The sequence below is a fragment of the Colius striatus genome, chromosome 1 (assembly GCF_028858725.1).
Source record: "Colius striatus isolate bColStr4 chromosome 1, bColStr4.1.hap1, whole genome shotgun sequence".
NCBI classification, from domain to species: domain Eukaryota; kingdom Metazoa; phylum Chordata; class Aves; order Coliiformes; family Coliidae; genus Colius; species Colius striatus.
Window position 1 is genome coordinate 6,750,294 of NC_084759.1, and position 18,501 is coordinate 6,768,794.

Below are 18,501 nucleotides of genomic sequence, written 5' to 3' on the forward strand. Positions count from 1 at the left end.
GTGCAAAAAATATATATAAATGAATGATACAGAGTGTGAAGTTATAGACCATACAGCCTGGTAATAAAGAGTAACTCTCTAGAGAGATTTCTAAGCTTCCCAAAGAAGCACTTAGTCTAAGTCTCACCCAAGGCATCCCAAGGAGGGAGGAAGAAAGGCTTAGCCCATTGACTGATCCCAGGAGTCAGTTTTCCTTGACTTGTTCTCAATGGTGTCTTCCCCCAATATCTCCCTTTTATTTAGCCATTTTTATACCTTTTTTACCTTCAAGGTGGAGTTTGAGTGACTCTAGTCATAAACACCTTTATTATGATTAATGTAAAATTCTCTCACCTCACATTTAAAGGTAGAGCCTACAAAAAATTCATGGCACATACTCAAGGAGGAGTGGTGGCACCTTGGAGGCAGGTAGCCTTCTGAGTGGAGCTCTGTTTTGGTATTATAATGATGTTATAATGGACAAAGTGCACACAAAGGGTAGCACTTTGTCAAGATTTGACAGACCGTTGGCTCAGGGTAAAACATGCTGCTTATCAGCTCTAGAGGAGCTCATCTCATTCTCATACATCATCACAGAGCCTGACTGCAGAGTCTTCACTCTGCTCCACACTCTGTGGAATTTTGCAGAGATTTGCTGTGTGGTGGATTCCTCACATACCAGCTGCAGCTGAATCCACCCTGTAAGCCTTCTTGATTTTATACCTTTCCTTAATTAGTGAACAATATTTTTAATGTGGATTTTAATGTAAGTTTTCATTTCCAGGCCACTTCAGTAGTTATGGCACATGAGGACACAGTGCTCCACCTTTCCAAAGAAACTTTTACAGTGCCTGCAGAAGTATGTTCAGTACTTGCTGTCATCATGCTGAAAAAAAAACCTTTCACATTGGCAGAACTGAATCACCCATACAGCTTCTCTATACACAAGGAGATTTTTAGAGGTTAAAAAGGCATCTGGAAACCCAATGAACAGAATCTGTGTGCAAACACAAATTTATTCTTTTGAAAACCCTCTCTCTATAGATTTAAAGAAACCTTGGAGTTTAGAACCAATGTGAGGGAAGCCCTAGCATCCTCCTTGACCATAAAAATTCACTTTAATGAAGTATGAGTGGTGTCAATGTAAACGCTACCATCTGGAAACACTCTTGGAGAAGAGAGCTGGTAGCACACTGTTTTTCATCATTGTTGATAAATATACATGATCAGATGTCTGGAATTTGAACTTAGACATATTCAGCCTCAAAACATGATGCGCTTGTTTTGTAGTCAGGGTAACTGGGTTATATCACCATAGAAGCTCATAGACTTGTCACTTTGGGACTTCAAAACAAAATAGATTACTTTCTAAAATATAAGCTTAATAGAGCTTCCAGGGGAAAAAATTACCACCAGCATATGCTGGAATACTGTGTATGGTGGTAACTATAGAGCTTCCTTTTGTCTTTATGAATCTAGAAATCTGTCTTCCAGATGGATTTCTCTCTCTCTCCACCTCCTCCACCCTGATCTTTTTGTAATCTATAACATATATTGCCATTGCCTTGATGCAGGAACTGTTCTCTAAATTAACTCTGACATTTCCAAGCACACAATCAGAACCTAATAAATTATACTAACAATTCTCATGAATAAGGTGTGTATCTTTTTGCCAAGCAGTGTTAGCTATCAGACCTGTCAGTTACGTGCAATGAAATGCTGATAAATTGGCCTAGACTAGAGTCTGTGTATTTTTACTATAATGAAATCATCAGTTGCTTCTAAAACATTCATTTTAAAATTGCCTCAATGAGTAGAAATTATCTGATGCCAGATTGCTTGCTCTTCAGCTTCTAATAGTTTAAAGAGGAGTTCACATTCAGTTCAAACATTCTGACTTAGCAAATTTTGTTTTAAGAGTGTCAAACAGAATTATGTCACATCTGATGCATTGGAGATTTGTAGTGAGCTTTACACCCCTCAGCACAGCCTTGCTGTCAGCCTCATAATGAAGGCAAACTAAACCCACAAATTTGAAAGCCTAACTGCTACCACAAAATGGATACATCCCTGAGGTTTATTCATTCAGAGATTTGTCCCAGGCTGGACTTTAGTCTTGTACTTAAACAGAATACATCCCAGGTGTCATTCTGCTCTACTGTCCAGTAAATTTTGGGTTCCTGAGCGACTTTAAAAAATTATCATGTGACACAAACTGCAAAATATTAGAAACTGGCCATCCATTAGAGTATTTGAGGAATATCTGCAATAATTCATTGGAGGAGATTTTGTAGATCCTTTTGGAAAACAGAAGATGGATACACCCTTTATCTGAACAAGCAAGCCAGCAGAACAACAAAAGGAAAGCCACTTGCAGTATACAAGAGTTATTTCCTTTCCTTTGGTTTTAAAAAACATGCTTTCTTTGAGAGTATGGAGCATAAACTGTTCCAAACATCAGTGTCACATTATCTGTAGAGCCACAAATAAACTATGAAAGTTGTGACTCAGGTAGTCTTAATGTAAAATGAACACTTGAAGTTCCACTTAAGATACCATTTAATCATCCATAAGTTCCCTCATGGTCACTGGATTGAACTCTTTGGATTTGCCATGACACAAGCCAATGGCCATCTCACCTCCCACGGGCCACATTGCCATATTCTATGAAGGTTGAAATATGGATAAAGCTATAAAGTAGAGATGAAGGCAAGGTTTCCAGTATTTGAATTCACCACTAACTCAGTGCTTGGACAAGTCACCAATGCCTTTCTGTCTCTAAGCAGCCTCTAAAAGTTGTGCTTTTTTATTTCAGTTCCTGAGTACCTGTTGCTTATTGGCTTCAAATTAAATTGCTATCTTTGAGTTATAACACACTTGTTAAAATGGAAACCTGTACTTGCTTTCAGAAGCAGCAGAATTTCAATAATTATTTCTGCTTATACTATCCTTTGAAATTGAAATGTGAAATAAGAACCCTGAAGCATTATGAGGAAAAATGATCAATGATAGTTTAGCTATATTCATACACTGGAAGAAAAAGTACCTTTTAGAATTTTGTGGGAACCAAGGTATATGGAAGATACGCTACTAACAAAGGAATGTCTGAATGATCCAGAGTGAGAGCAGGAGACAGGGAAATCCAAATGCTGAAAACAGAATTAAGGAGAAAGGGGATTATTTCAGAAAGACAGAAGTGAGAGTCACGTGTAAAGTAAAAGCTGTAGGAAGGATAAGGGACAGTTTGATGTTTTATCAGTTTGGAATAGGAAACTAGCAGGAACTGCAATGGAGAGTGAATATACTGAAAGCTTGAGAAGATGATACTGTAGTGACATCCATGAGACTAGCTAGTAGCAGAAACCAAAAGGTGTTCAAGTGACCACACAGGAGAAAGGAAGGTAAAAAAGCATCAACTAGTTTTGAATTTAGGTGCTAATGATGAGCTCTCAATTTGAACATAAATGAACTTACTAAGTATTGCGTTTGATGAATGTACAAAATTAATGAAAATCAACTTTCATATTTATTTTAAAATTAGTTAAAAAATACTGCCCTGTGCTATTTGCTAGCATCACACACATATAGGATATTCTTTACTGATAATACCACTTAATATGAAAAGACTCTATGTGTACCTCTGTCTAGACTTTACCATCTAGCAATGAGACAAAATGCCATTGATCACCTCATAGTTGCTGGATCACTTCCAGTCCAGGTCAGTAATAGAAGTAGCTGTTAGCTATTTAGTGACCCAAATAAAATAAGTTTCATGTCCATTCAGGGTTCAGTGAGCATATCTGTCTTTTTCAAAAGCTATTGTTTATTTCAAACCCAGTTTAAACAAGTTTTGAGGAATTCTGACGGAAATGAGGAGAAATGGCTCTTAAGCTGTCACTATTAACTCTTCAGTGAAAAGATTTCAGTTTCAGATTTTACCAATCTGGCATCATTCACAAAAGCTATGATCACATGGGAAGCAAATCTGCCATCAGAATTTCTGTACAGTTTGATTAAAAAATAGGTAACATTTGGAATGATTCATGTGCCCCAGTGAGTCATAAAACTTGTTGGTTCCTACTGTAAAAGGTAGTGTGTGCAAGATACCTCTTCAATAACACAATAGTAATTTTCTTCCTGCTTTAAAGATGTAGTGCTCTGATACCTCTTTCATCTGGTTTAGCTCCCTGCTTAAACTGCCTGGCAGAAAAAGGCAGACTAAATGATCAAGCTCATACCCCCCTCAATGGTTCTTGTTTTCCAGACATAAGAGTTTGCCTCTGGAATGTCCAGCTCATCAAAGCATAAAGACCAGCTTACTAGAGGCAGAAGTAGTAACTCTAAGGTATCAAGACACGGAAAATTGAAAAGGTTATTGAAACTACTGGCCCATAAAAAGAGAGAAGGAGGATGCTGGGCACAGAGAACAGCAGACAGACACACTATTATTTTTCAGTGGAGTCTAGGATGAGACAACTGCTGTGTTTATGTGTGATGAACACTAAGCAGTTTTAACTGATCTAAAGAAAGTGTAGGCAAGAAATGAAGAGAATTAAGAAAAGTGAGAGAAAAGCAGTAAAGTGAATCTGAAAGTTTAATGGAAGCTAAGCTGGAGCATGAAGACTTCCATGTTGGCATTTTTCCCCTGGGGTGCCCTTTTCTGCTCCGCCAGCACTCCCTGCACTGCTCTGCAGAGCTCAAGCCTTGGGCTGGGTTTGTGGCCTCGGCTCTGCATAAAGATGGCCTGGCTAAGCTGAGAAAGATCACTGCTCGAGGACTGTGTTTTGGCCACATGTATTAGCATTACTGTCCTATTTACTAGACTGTCAGTTGGGAGAGTTGGGGCTGTTGTGTAGAATGATTATGCCACCTGCTTTTGAGGAAAATCATAGAATCACAGAATGGTAGGGGTTGGAAGGGACCTTTAGAGATCATCTAGTCCAGCCTCCATGCAGAAGCAGATACATCTAGATCAGGTCACATAGGAAAGTGTCCAGGCAGATCTGAAAGTGAGAAGTCTTTCCCAAATACATTCAGGGCAAATTTTCCCTAATGTGTTTTTCCAACGAAGATAATGGTTTCATCACCTAAGGGCTGATGCTATATATTCCATTTCTAATGACTAAGTGGGACTGATGGAGAATATGGATCATCTTTCCTCTCATCTTTTGTTCATGTGCTCAAGAATATTTAAGTTGACATGCAAAGCTAAGGCAGATAAATAGAATCATAGAATCATAGAATCGTAGGGGTTGGAAGGGACCTTTAGAGATCATCTAGTCCAAACCCCCTGCAGAAGCAGAGTCATCTAGATCAGGTCACACAGGAACATGTACAAATGGGTCTTGAAGACCTCCAAGGAAGGAGACTCCACAACCCCTCTGGGCAGCCTGTGCCAGGGCTCCCTCATCCTCACAGTGAAATAGTTTTTTCTTATATTTAAGTGGAACTTTTTGTGTTCCAGCTTCATCCTATTACCTCTTGTCCTGTTACCATCTACTATAGAAAAAACAGGATGTCCCAACCTCCTGATACCCACCCTTTAGATATTTGTAAATGTTAATAAGATCCCCCCTCAATCTCCTCTTCTCCAGACTAAACAGCCCCAGTTCCCGCAGCCTTTCCTCGTATGAAAGATGTTCCAGTCCCCTGATCATATTGGTGGCCCTGCACTGGACTCTCTCCAGCACTTCCCCGTGCCTCTTGAGCTGAGGAGCCCAGAACTGGACACAGGACTCCAGATGAGGCCTCACCAGGGCAGAGTAGAGAGGGAGAAGAACCTCCCTTGACCAGCTGGCCACACTCCGCTTGATGCATCCCAGGATGCCATTGGCCTTCTTGGCCACGAGGGCACATTGCTGGCTCATGTTTAGCTTATTATCAATCAGGACTCCCAGGTCTCTCTCTGCAGAGCTGCTCTTCAGCAGTTTGATCCACAGCCTGTCCTGGTGCATGGGGTTGTTCCTTCCCAGATGCAGGACTCTGCACTTGTCCTTGTTGAACCTCATGAGGTTCCTCTCTGCCCAACTCTCAAGCCAGTCGAGATCCCGCTGAATGGCAGCACAGCCTTCTGGGGAATCAGCCAGTCCTCCCAGTTTGGTGTCATCAGCCAACTTGCTGAGGGTACACTCTGTCCCCTCACCCAGATTGTTGATGAAGATGTTGAACAAGACTGGCCCCACAACTCATCCCTGTGGAACCCCACTGGCCACAGGCCTCCAACTCGATTCTGTGCCATTGATCACCACCCTCTGGACTCTATCACTCAGCCAGCTCTTGATCCACTTCACTGTCCACTCATCCAAGCCACACTGCCTGAGCTTTCTGATAAGGATGTTATGGGAGACAGTGTCAAAAGCCTTGCTGAAGTCAAGGTAGATGACATCTGCTGCTCTCCCCGCATCTAGCCAACCAGTTATGCACTCATAAAAGGAAATAAGGTTATTTGTATCTTCCCTTTATGCAAACAACAGCAATTCTAATTGTAAAGACTTTATTCAGACTTTGGTTTGCTCTTCCAGTTACCAAAAGCTGTTATTTTATGAGTTTAACAAAGAAAGAATTCAGCCACAGCTTGAAAAATCTGCTGTATTGTTTGTTCCATAGTAAAAAAACCAAAAAAAAGTACCATCACCATTTCATTTACTGTGTAAAAACACTGTACTGTGACAATGACAATTCAAAGAAGAAATGAAAATAAATCCTTTATGTTTCCTCCTCAGAGATAATGTGTTTTTCCTTTCCAGTTCAACAAGACATTTCAAGTGTTCATTTAATCACTGTACAAACAGAAAATAAGGCAGCTTAAATACAAAAGTGGCTCAATAAAACAGATTATTTTGCTAGCCTCTATTTGAATGGCCTACTCAAGCATTCTAACAGAAGACAGACTGTAATGAGTCTTTAAGTGGCACTGTTCAAAATTGAACCAATGTGTGCTAATATGAGGTATTCAAACATTTTAAAGTGAATATAACTGTCCCATTTTAGAAGAGTTTGATCTTTCCAAAATGTAACTCTTTAATGTAGATTATGATTCAGTATTTGATGAAGTAGATCATGCTTCACTTTGGATCAATGGATGGAAAGACAATTACTAAAATTACTGTGCATCATAGTTGCAACTTTTTTTTCATCTCAATTTAATTTTGTCTGTAGTTTTAAAATATATTCTTCCATTGCAGCACTTCTCTTTGTAAACTCTCTAACTACTTTTTGCCACAGCATGCAGAAGAGACAGACGTCTGTATAAGCTGAAGGCTCTTCTTATTTCCATTATGTCAAATTCATTTTGGAATTTAAGCATCAGAAATTTTGCAGTCAAGTTCATTCTGGACTAGGACATCAGAATTGTGCAGTCAAGCTCAGAACAGCAATGCTGGTTTCTTTATTGTATAATACTTCTTAAAGGAAGCCAGCCCACTATATTAAACTTTCCTGCACACACTTGCAACTTTCTCTGGGTTAGGTTTTTTTTTCCCTTCTTTTATTGATTAGTCTTAATATATACTACATTAAATTTGTACAAAGCAGTAACTGAAATCAGATTTAACAATTTGCAATAAAATCACGTCAGCGAAAAATATCAGCACACATGATTATTAGAATTAAGACATTGTTTTGGAGGAAGATACAGAACAGAATATTGTTTCAGATACTCCTGTTCATTTTGACCTAAGGGTAAGAATTGGATTAAAATGGGTAAATTAATTGTATCTTTCATCAAGATTTAGTGTTGCTACATGAATATGCTTTTTTTCAACTAGAAGGTTTGGGACTTGATTACATTTTCTTTTAAATGTTGGGTAATAATAGCCAGAAATCAAGTTAACATCTATTCTTGTTTTTCAGAAACTCAGACTAGACCACAAATCCTTTCTAAATTTAAATGCCTATTATTCTGCAGTGAGATTCTGTTACTGGTGGGCAAAATAGCATGCAAACAGACTTCTACCTATCTATTTGTCAGTGAATGAGATTACTAGTTCGGTAGCCTAGTGTAGTCAGGTCACATACCTGTTCAACATTAGTTAATCTGTTTTGTCTAGTTTGTTTATCATCTTGATAAAAATTACAGAAAACAGAATTGATATGTTCTCTCTGTCATTTCTCTTTTGATTTCAAATACTCAAACCTGTGAGTCCTCCTCAAGTGTCCATTCCTACCTATATCCTAGTTCAATTATGGAACCATATTTACAGAAACCTTAAACCTCAGCTAGACAATTATATGTAACATCACAAATACAAATAAAAAGAGTTAAGAAACTGCCTCTGACTTTTAGGGCTGGATTGTCTACTTTATTCTACTCGCTTTCATTTCCACCTCTTATATAGCAAATTTAAGAGAAATCCCATGGAAAAATATGTTAATATTGAATAGCCAGATGTGGTGAAGCTGCATCTGATAGCAACTCCCCAGCTGTCATGGGCAAGATGTAGGAGTATTTCTAGGCAATAGGAGAAGAGGCTGCATGAAAAGAAAATGGTAGATGGAAGTTTCTGGTCTGTAAGTTTTCCAGACAGCAGTTTTTTGTTAGAGATGCTCTGTATATCTTGTTTTTCCTGATGCTACGGACTGTGCTTCCAGAGCCGGCTAAAGGAGTTTCCTTGCTTCACAGAAAAACTTATCTTTTGACCCTTACATATTAAATTATATTGATTGATGAAGAGATTACCAAAAAACATAAACCCAGTAGAGCAGGAAACCCCAAAATGTCATGGTCAGAGAATATGCATTCATGAGCATAAGCAATCTATGCTATGCAGTGTTAACGGAAATATCAGAGATAACATCCTCTCAGTCTTTTTGATTTTATACTTTTACTTTTGCATCTGGGCAACGTGACCTTTATGTCCATTAGATATTTAATAAACAATCCATCTCTGTCTTTCTGTCTAAACACAGAATGGTTGGGGTTGGAGGGGAGCTCTAGAGATCACAGGAGCATGTCCGGGAGGGTTTGGAAACCTCCAGAGAAGGAGACACTGCAATCTCCCTGAGTAGCCTGTGCCAGGGCTTCCTCACCCTCACAGCAAACAAGTTTTTTCTCATGTTCAAGTGGAACTTCTGTGTTGCAGCTTGTGCCTGTTACCCCTTGTCCTGTCACTGAGCACTACAGAAAAAAGACTGGCCCCATCCTCTCAATGCCCACCCTTTAGGTATTTCTAAGTGTTGATAAGGTCCCTTCTCAATCTCCTCTTCTCCAGGTTAAACAGTCTCAGGTGTCTCAGCCTTTTCTCATAAGAAAGATACTCCAGTCCTCTGATCATCTTGGTAGCCCTCCACTGGACTCTGTCCCAAAGTCCTATATCACTTTTGAGCTGGGGAGCCCAGAACTGGACACAGCACTCCAGATGTGGCCCCACTAGAGCAGAATAGAGGGGGAACTAAATATTAAACTACTCGGGAAGCTAATGTTAAACTACTCAGACATGTTGTTGTTTGCATTCCTTCTGTAGGTGAATGGTATTGACCTTCGCGGTGCTACCCACGAGCAGGCCGCAGCTGCGCTAAAGGGAGCGGGGCAGACGGTAACAATCATAGCACAATACCAGCCGGAGGGTAAGCGAAATAATGAACTTAAACACATATGGTTAAAAATAAGTGCCTCAAAGTCACCCGTTTAACGGGATGAGGTTGCTGTAGGTAGTGGTTTTCTCAGCTATCATCAGAAATCTGGAATGAAAATTCAAGTGGCAATTCTGCCCAAGGAAATGGCTGTATTTTTGTCAGAAGCATGGCTTTCAGAAGTACTCCATGCCACTATTAAGAGTTATCTTTAAATGTGTATATAACAAGACAGAAATCAATAATTTTTTTTTTTTTTTCATTTTTGCTCATTTTACGTTCTTTTCTATTCTCCTTTCGGAGATAGTACAAACAGTAAGTTAAGAATGAACAGAAATGCCAGGAAGGGCTGACGTTGCTTCAGACAGTCAGATTGCAATTAAGGATAAATTCTTCCAATCAAATGCATAGAGATTTCCATTATTATTTTAGGATAACAATGTCCTTGCATCTGCAGGGCAATTAGACACAAATTAGAAATACTTACTTGAGAAAGTGACAGCTTTCTAAATAAAAGCATCAATATAAGACATAAAAGGTGGGACGTCTCGTATCCAGCTTTTGCTGTCTGATACTTAGCTTTCTAGAGTTTCAGCTAGGAAGATGTAGACATTGATTTGCAAGTCCAGAGTTACAGAACTCCTTCTCATTGTCTATGAGCTACAACCCAGATGACCATCTGAGAGTCTCAAGGAATTCATGGAGTATTACTTTCTAATAGGGAACCAAAGATGGCTTTCCTCCACAGTTGTTACTTTGAAACTCTTTCCAGGTGAATTCAGCATCTGAATTCAAGTGTCTGTGAAGACTTGCTGGCACTGTTTTATCAGTTTACAGTAAACAGTTCTAGTTCAATTCACAAGTCCTGCTATGGTCTATCAGCATGAGTTGTTGACTCTGCCTGATTATGCCCAGCCTGGGACACATGTAGGTCTCAGTTCTCAGGTGAAACACAACAACAGGTTCAGCTAGTAATTTTTTTCAGACACACTTTGGAGATGGATTAGTCCTGCTTAATTTATCTAATGATACCTTCTTTTGTTTCTGTGGATCCTGACAATAGCACATAGAGGAAAACAGATCTTTAGTTAAATAAATGGAACATACTAATATAAAAATGCATAAATAATGATCAGAATTATTTCAAAGAAAAAATATCAAAAAGCGATACCATTACAGATAACTATCCGCACTGGATTCTGAATAACACCATCTTCCCATTAGTTCCAGCAATCTTAACTTGCTGTCTGACACGTTCATACTGCAATTATCACCATGGTGTCTGAGTACTTGTAGCAATCACTGGCATTTCAGAGATGTTCTGTGCCATTGTTAATACACAGAAAATACATCACTTGACAGATTTTTCCTATTATATTGGAACTGTTGACATACCTTCCCCCTACATCTTACTAGCACTGTACTGTGTCAAATTCATTTTTGGTGAACATGCAATTCAAATGAAAATGAGGAAATCCATAAAGTATTATACTGCATATTTATTCCATTTGTCCTACTATGCTGCTCCATTCACCAACAACCCTGTTGAGGGCAGACTAATCCCGACTGTGTAACTTCTTATCAGTGAAACATAGCCAGTTCTTTGTTTCATCCAAATAGTTTAAAAGGCACTGAAGATAGTGAAGCTGGTGAAGAATAGAGGCCAAAAGTTAGCCCTTTAATAGGAAATTATTCAATCTTTGAAGGCAATGAGAGTATTCCATAGTTTTCCAGCATGTGTTATCTTACTGCTTAAGTATGTCATTTTAGTCTGAGATGCTGGTTAGTGCAAACTGCATAAATACATAAGTGAAATGAGGTATTTTTGTCTTAAAAAAATCCCTTACAGCAAACAAACATGAAACAGTTTTAAAACAGTTGTTTAAATAATCTACATAGAGAACTATTTAAGGATTTACGGGTCACAGAGAAACACATTATATAGCAGCATAAATACTTATTCTAAAGATCTCGCACAACTCTTTTAGTCCTTTGTCATTTATACTTGATCTCTTATTTACTGTATCTTATCTTTTTGCATATACTGGAACGTAACCATAAAATAAAGTCTTAGCACATAGCTGTGCTTCCCTTAGGGGCTCCTCCCCTCAAAATGCTTCCAAAACTAGTAAAGTATATAAGCAAAGCAGGCTTGTAGTTTCATTTTTCCATTTTCATACTGGAAGCTCTGAGTTGTTGTTAGTTACTACAACTTCAGGGGAGGATATATTTTGGGAGATCCAAGAATAGTCACTGTAAATGTAAACCTGTAACTTTTTTTTTAATCTTTTCCATCTTATTAAGCCTTTAAATGTTGTTGCAAACAAAAACATCCAATGAAACCTTTAGCTATTGATATTTCAGGTATTAAGTGATGATGCTATAAGTACCACTCAAAACTGTAAGACAGTTTATGATTAGCAATTAAAATTGTCTGGTAGAAAATTATTATGTTCCAAAAATTTAGGTTTTATGCAGTAAGGAAAAGTTGACAGCACACTTACTTTGGCAGTGTCTCCAAAGCCAAATAATGTACCTTGCAGTGGAAAAAAAAAAAAAAAGAGAATACTATAGAAATGGCTTTCAAAGTTTAAATTTCCCATTCCATTTTTCAGTTAAAAATTCATCTAAGCCTCATATGAACTCCCCCTACAATTATGTGCATCAACTTGGCAGCAAATCTCATGAGAATGGCAACTCCTGCAAAAAAAAGATAAAATCTAATGTTTGCCATCAACTTGAATAGCTTTTCCTCTTGATATTTGTTTTCTCATCCTGTCTGGAATAATCAAATACAGAGTGTAGCTCACATAAAATAAAACAACATCACAACATTTTCTGAATGCTATCAGACTTGTGCTTGGTGATCGTGCTTATCTGAACCACGCTGCCTGTCCCTTGGATGAAAGTGGTCTTGGAAATAAGAGAATATTCTGTAAAAGAACAGAGATACAATGAACAAAGGGAAAATGGAAGATACAATGAATTCATGAGAAGGAGCTGACTGAAAGTACAAGGGATAGTATGAAGAATGAAGAACAACTCCACATTTCTTCTGCTCTTCATTCCCTGTTTTCCTCATTTATATTCATCATCTCTTTTTCCCTCATCTGAGAAACAGATAAAAAAAGGAATGAAAGTCCAAACAGAAATGCAAATTATGTGAATGAAAATATGGAAAGATTATTAGGAACAGAGGAAAACAAATCACAGAGATTAAAAAAAAAACAGAACTCAACAATGAGAATCTATGCTTATAGCTTTAGGAACAGGAGACAACTCTTGGCTTTTTGAGTCATTCCTTTCTTTTATCTTACAAATTGAAAATAACCTGTGTGTTGTATCTTATCTACACATCTAATGTATAAATGGAGGTCAAGTAATGATAGGAATCATGATCTCTAAGAACCCCTGCAGATGTAGTTCATGTGGAGGTTTATGCATGTGTTCAAACTACACTGATCACCCTTCAGGCTTCAGGAAGAAGACTTTGTATTCATGTACAGCTGACATCTTCTGCACATGCTTGAAATTAAGTCAAAGATAATTTAAGGACCAAAAGCTACTTAGAACAAAATTAGAAGAGAAACCAATCACTTATATTTAGTTTTACTCTTCTATTTTTAATATTCTTGGAAGAATTTTAACCCTCTCTTCAGCTTAACAACTCTCAGATGTCTTTTTAAACATTGTGCAAGTATGGAGCTACTGAGAAGGCCCTTCTCTTCTGTAATAATAAAACCTGAGCCTGGAAAATAGTCTCAGGATGGAACAATGTGTCCCTATTAAAACATTAATTACAAATTAAAATGGGAATATATACCACCTAGGGCAGCACACTTTAAACTTCCAGGTTTTTAATGCTGGACATACTTTGATTTTAATAGCAACAGTTGTAAATCACAGCCCAGTATAGGAGGAGTTAAGAAAAAAACACATTTTGTCACTGAAATTGAAATACATTTTTAAAGGACGGTGTAATTTGGTTGAAATAATGACAGTTTTTCCAGAAAGATATAATTTGGGAGTGGTGGTAGACAGAATACTGGACTCCTAATGAAGATGCTCAAAAGCTTTATTGAAAATTTCATCTCAGATGCTCATGTTCCTTCCCCCTGCAGTAATTTAAAAGAGTAGAACTTAGCCCTAAGATTTTTACAAAATAAACAGTGCCACTGATCTGTGAACTGCCTTGTACTGCATTGCAGTGTCTCTGCAGCTATTCCCCCACAACAATCCCTGGAAAACTGTTCAACCACTCATGAGTTTCATGTGCTTTACAACTTTCAAGCAAGCCAATTAACTTGCTCTCCTAACAGCATACATATAAGGAGCACATGCATTGATTACAGTTCATTTGGACCAACTGACACTGAAAAGGTCAAGAAGTTGTTACAGTGAGAGAATTTCTGCTTCACCACCTTTTCACTGGCTGTTAGCTGCTTGCTCAGTGATGCTGGGCTCTGCACCTGCTGCATGGTGAGTACTTGAGCTTTAGTTAGAGAAAGCATATCAGACAAAGATACCACCATAGACAGTGACTTTCTTTGCACACGTTAATGAAGAAAATCACTGGAGAGCTGCACCTACAGGTGCAAACATCTCATGGCAGCTATGGTACTAAATTCACTTTTTAATTCTTTTGTTCCTGAATCTGGAAAGCTCAAGTAGTACATTGTAACAGACCTCACTTTTAAAAGCAGCATCAGCTTTCATCATAGTGTATTCTTTTTCTTACACATTCATCTGACCTATTAATCCATGAGATCTGCTTCTTTAAAATATTAGAGTAAAAACTTAGGGATAACTTTTGCAGGTGTCTCCTTCAACACACATGGAGACTGTTTAGCTCTTTCCTTCTTTTCATTTCTTCTTCCTGCCTCAAAATACAAACGTTTGTCTCCTGTTTTGGTATAACAGTCACGTATCTTCCTGATTCAGATGCTTAACCTTTCCAGATGCTGTGGAAATGGGGTAGATACATGATATATGGGAAGACTAAATAATTGTATTTATTCATCTTTGTCTAGGTCGCTTCTATGCTTTGAAATGTGAATACTCATGTTAAAGGCCTCTTTTCCCAGCTGTTGAAAATCAATGCAGCTCAATTGCTTGGATAAAGTTGCACTACAGCAGTTGGCTTTCATCTGAAAGCCACTGTATCTAATTGCCAAAGAATGCAAGATATTAACCTTGTGTTTCACACGTGTGTGTGTTAAAGAATATAACATAATCTTGGAATGGCCAAGCTGGATCTGACCAAAGGCCACTTGCTGAGGATCCTATTTCCAATAGTGGCCAATAGCTTAGGGAGAGAAGATAGCACATAGTGACGCTTGCACTCAATTCTGTCCTATTGACCAAAAAGGGTTGAGAAATCCTCTCCTTGTCTTCAGCTGAAGAATATCACCACTGTAAAGATTAACAAAGGCAAAAAAAAGTTTAGAAGTATGTTTCATATGTTGTCCAGATGAACTTCAGTAAGTGGATTTCGTTGAGAAGTTCAGTAGATTTTTTTAAATGAGGAAAATTGAGGAGGAAGGAATAGTATAAGTGAGAAAGCTTGACATGATGGTATTATTTTTGTTTTATTAGAGCCTTTCCTCTTTTCTAACTTAGCACGACCAGAGAATATGCGTTGTTCCAAAACCAGAGAAGATTTTCCAGATTCTAATTTACCGATAATAGTTGATAATGCTCCAAAGTTCTCCTGTGAAGGAGACAAGGTCTGCTGTTTCATTCAGAGAGTAACATCAAAGGCTTCTTTTTTCCCTTTTCTCTTTTTTTTTTTTACTCCTCTTTCTACAGTGACATCTCCAACTTTTTATTTAGAGTAGCTTCCTTCCTTATTTACTCATAATTTTTTTACAAAATAACAAATAGTTTTTTCTAGCTAATTAAATGCCAGGCCTATGCCTCCCTTGCTTGTCCACGAAGTGCCCACTGAAGAGAGATTCACTAGACTGCAGATTATACTGTCAAAACAAGCTCCCCTTCTTCTAATAATTTTAACACATTTTCTTCAATGGAAGTGCATAAGTTCACTAAGGAACAAATTGCCTCTTTGTTGCAGAGATCTCTGTATATTAAGATATTTAACAATACTATGTGGCTGCAAAACACAACTTCATGTAACGTGCCAAATCATACTCTAGGATATCTGTGTGCTCGAAACTAAAAATCAGGCACTTAAAGTAATCCTTTAGTCCTTCAAGTTGTGTCAGCAGTTAATGTACATGATTAGATGTTCAGATTGGTATTTTCTGTTTTTTTTTATTTAGTAAACATGACTTTGGTACTCTTTAAGGACAAATGCAGCAGTTGCCAAGGTAGTACCTCATTTGTCTGGCCAAGTAACCTCCGTACCTTAAGTACAGCTTTTGTGCCTTTAGTTGTTGATGCTACTTAGAATATATGCTTTTATTTTTACATGGTTGGAGCAAAGTCTTAAACTTTATCATTTTATTTCAAGCTTCACAGTTTCTTTACCTCAAGTAAAAAAAATATAAACTAACAAAAAAACACAAACCATGTTTAAGATGAAAAAGTTTCAAAATCTCCTGATCCACTTTCAATTTATTTTCTTATCATAGAATGGTAGGGGTTAGAAGGGACCTTTAGAGATCATCTAGTCCAACCCCCCTGCACAATCAGGGTCACCTAGATCAGGTCGCATAGGAACATGTCCAGGCGGGTCTTGAAGACCTCCAAGGAAGGAGCCTCCACAACCCCCCTGGGCAGCCTGTGCCACTGCTCTGTCACTCTCACGGTGAAATAGTTTTTTCTATATGTTTAAGTGGAACTTTTTGTGTTCCAGCTTCATCCCATGACCCCTCGTCCTGTTACTATCTACTATAGAAAAGAAGGAGCAGCATTTTTATTCTGTTTGTCTGAGCTGGCCTCACCACAGCTTCCACTCTACTGCAGATTAAGTCCAGTCCCTTAAAGATTCTGCCTGTGTACATAGGCATAGCCCCAGCACAGACAGATGTATCTGGGGATTTTCAGATGACAGAGCTGAGAAGCACCAGGGATCACAAACGATCTTTTAAAGTCAAGACTTTGTAGGGTTCTGCTAAGACACAAAAGGTTATATTTTCATTCTTGTGTTTAATTTAAAGATCAAATTCCCACTAGAGTTACATAGTGTAACTTGTCCCACACTGAATATTCTATAAATAGAAGAATTCTAATTTTTTTAAGGTTTTTTTTTTTTTGCTTTGTCTAGAATAGCCAGTACTAACTGTACACAAGTGCTGCTACAAGCTGCAAACAGCTTATGGCTTTGGTATATTTTCTTAATGTTTTTATGCATATTTCTTTGTGTTTAATGTAGTCATTCCCATCTGCTAGAGTGTATTTCCTGTTTTCTTACAGACTCTTGAGCTTTTTCATTTCCCATTTTCAGAAATGTTTCAGTTTGAGTGCTTATTTTGTAATTCAGTCATGTGTAGCTCTTGTTTCTATCAACAGGCTTTAAGTTTCCTTAAATAATATATTCTTCCATGAAGTTGTCAAGGACAACTGTATGAAATTGTGCAGGGGAAAAGTATTTTCTTCTAAAACCTGTCTTTTCTTGTTTTCATTTTAAATGTGATAATGTGAATTTATGTGGGATCTTTCTTCTGTAATTATTTCTTTGAGTTTCAGTTATAGTGCATGTCGTATTTAGTTTTCTATTGTTCATACGCAACCTTCTCTGCTTAACTATGTTTATATATACACTCAAAACAAGTGTATCTGTTAAATCCTTGTGCTGGAGACTATTAATTGTTTTTCTTTGGCAATTTGTTAATTAAAGTTTAGTAATTTCCTCTTTTTACTATGTCATTAAGGTAATCATTAGTGGGTCTCATTGGGAGTACAAAGAAACAGTTGATTTTGCAACAACTGTTAGGTTTGCAGCTGCTAATGTAACAGTTGAGTATGGGACAAAAATTCTTCCCACTTTTCATTCCTATTTCTGAGTCCACTAGACTGAAATCTGTTTCACCTGTGGTTTTGCCCTTACACAACAGCTTTTTCAGAAAACAAGACCTTCTAATAATGGAGGAGATGTGTATGGGTTTGTACACCAGCCTTTTAGCAGTTTCTCAGCAGTAATAGCAATAAGGAATTTGTAACTGCAGTGATACTACAGGAATAGTTTCCCACTTTAATTAATACCCGGGTCTGTGACAATAGAGGAACATTCACAGCCATGTGTTTGAACAGGGAGTGGCAGTTAAGAGAGTGCTGCTGAGTTGGCAGAGAGGAGGCCAGGGATAATTTGCTTTAGAAACAGACTGAGGGAAAATCTTGAAGTTGTTTCTGAATCTATTTCAGAGTTTCTTTCTTCTCCCACTCTCTTCTTTTTTTCAATTTCTAATTGTGCTTTTCTTCTGGAAAAAAAATGTATTCCATGATAAAAACACTTTGTGTTTACTTTCTTTCCTTTTTAAGCAATACATTTTGTCACTTTTACTACTTCAATTCTTTCACAGTAACATCGTTTTATGAATCATTATTACTTTAAAAGGTGTTATCTTTTCTGTCTTAATGATTTTTTTTCACTTTTCAAATATATAGTTTGTTTCCTTGTTGTGTTGTTCTTCACTTACATTAGCATAATTTTTCTTCCTTCTTTACTTTGAGTTAGTGTAAGCCTGTCATTTCATTGCTACTCCTTTCCCAAGACTTCATAATTACATACACAACTCCAAGTTTAGAGGTTATTATGATAACTTGAAAATGATCTTGGGCTCTATAGTTAATATAGTCAAAATACAGGTTCTGTATATTCCCTTGAGTTCAGATTATGTCACCAGAGAACATAGATTCTAAAAATTTAAGCTTTCTCTACTGTAATTTCTGTGAAAATGCTGAGCAAGCAAAACATTTAGGTTTGAAATTAAGTGTTTCTTCTCCTGGGGTTTCACAGAATCACAGAATCTTAAGGGTTGGAAGGGACCT

The 18,501-nt window shown here is 37.6% G+C and overlaps 1 protein-coding gene across 7 annotated transcripts in view; it reads left to right on the forward strand.

The window, feature by feature from the left end:
- Positions 1-18,501, forward strand: part of DLG2 (discs large MAGUK scaffold protein 2) — a 1,019,609-nt gene that overhangs the window by 805,168 nt on the left and 195,940 nt on the right. For all 7 annotated transcript variants that reach the window (XM_061990809.1, XM_061990848.1, XM_061990864.1 and 4 more), the window contains one exon: positions 9,441-9,543. In XM_061990809.1, the coding sequence (XP_061846793.1) occupies positions 9,441-9,543 (103 nt within the window). The remainder of the gene's footprint in view (positions 1-9,440; positions 9,544-18,501) is intronic.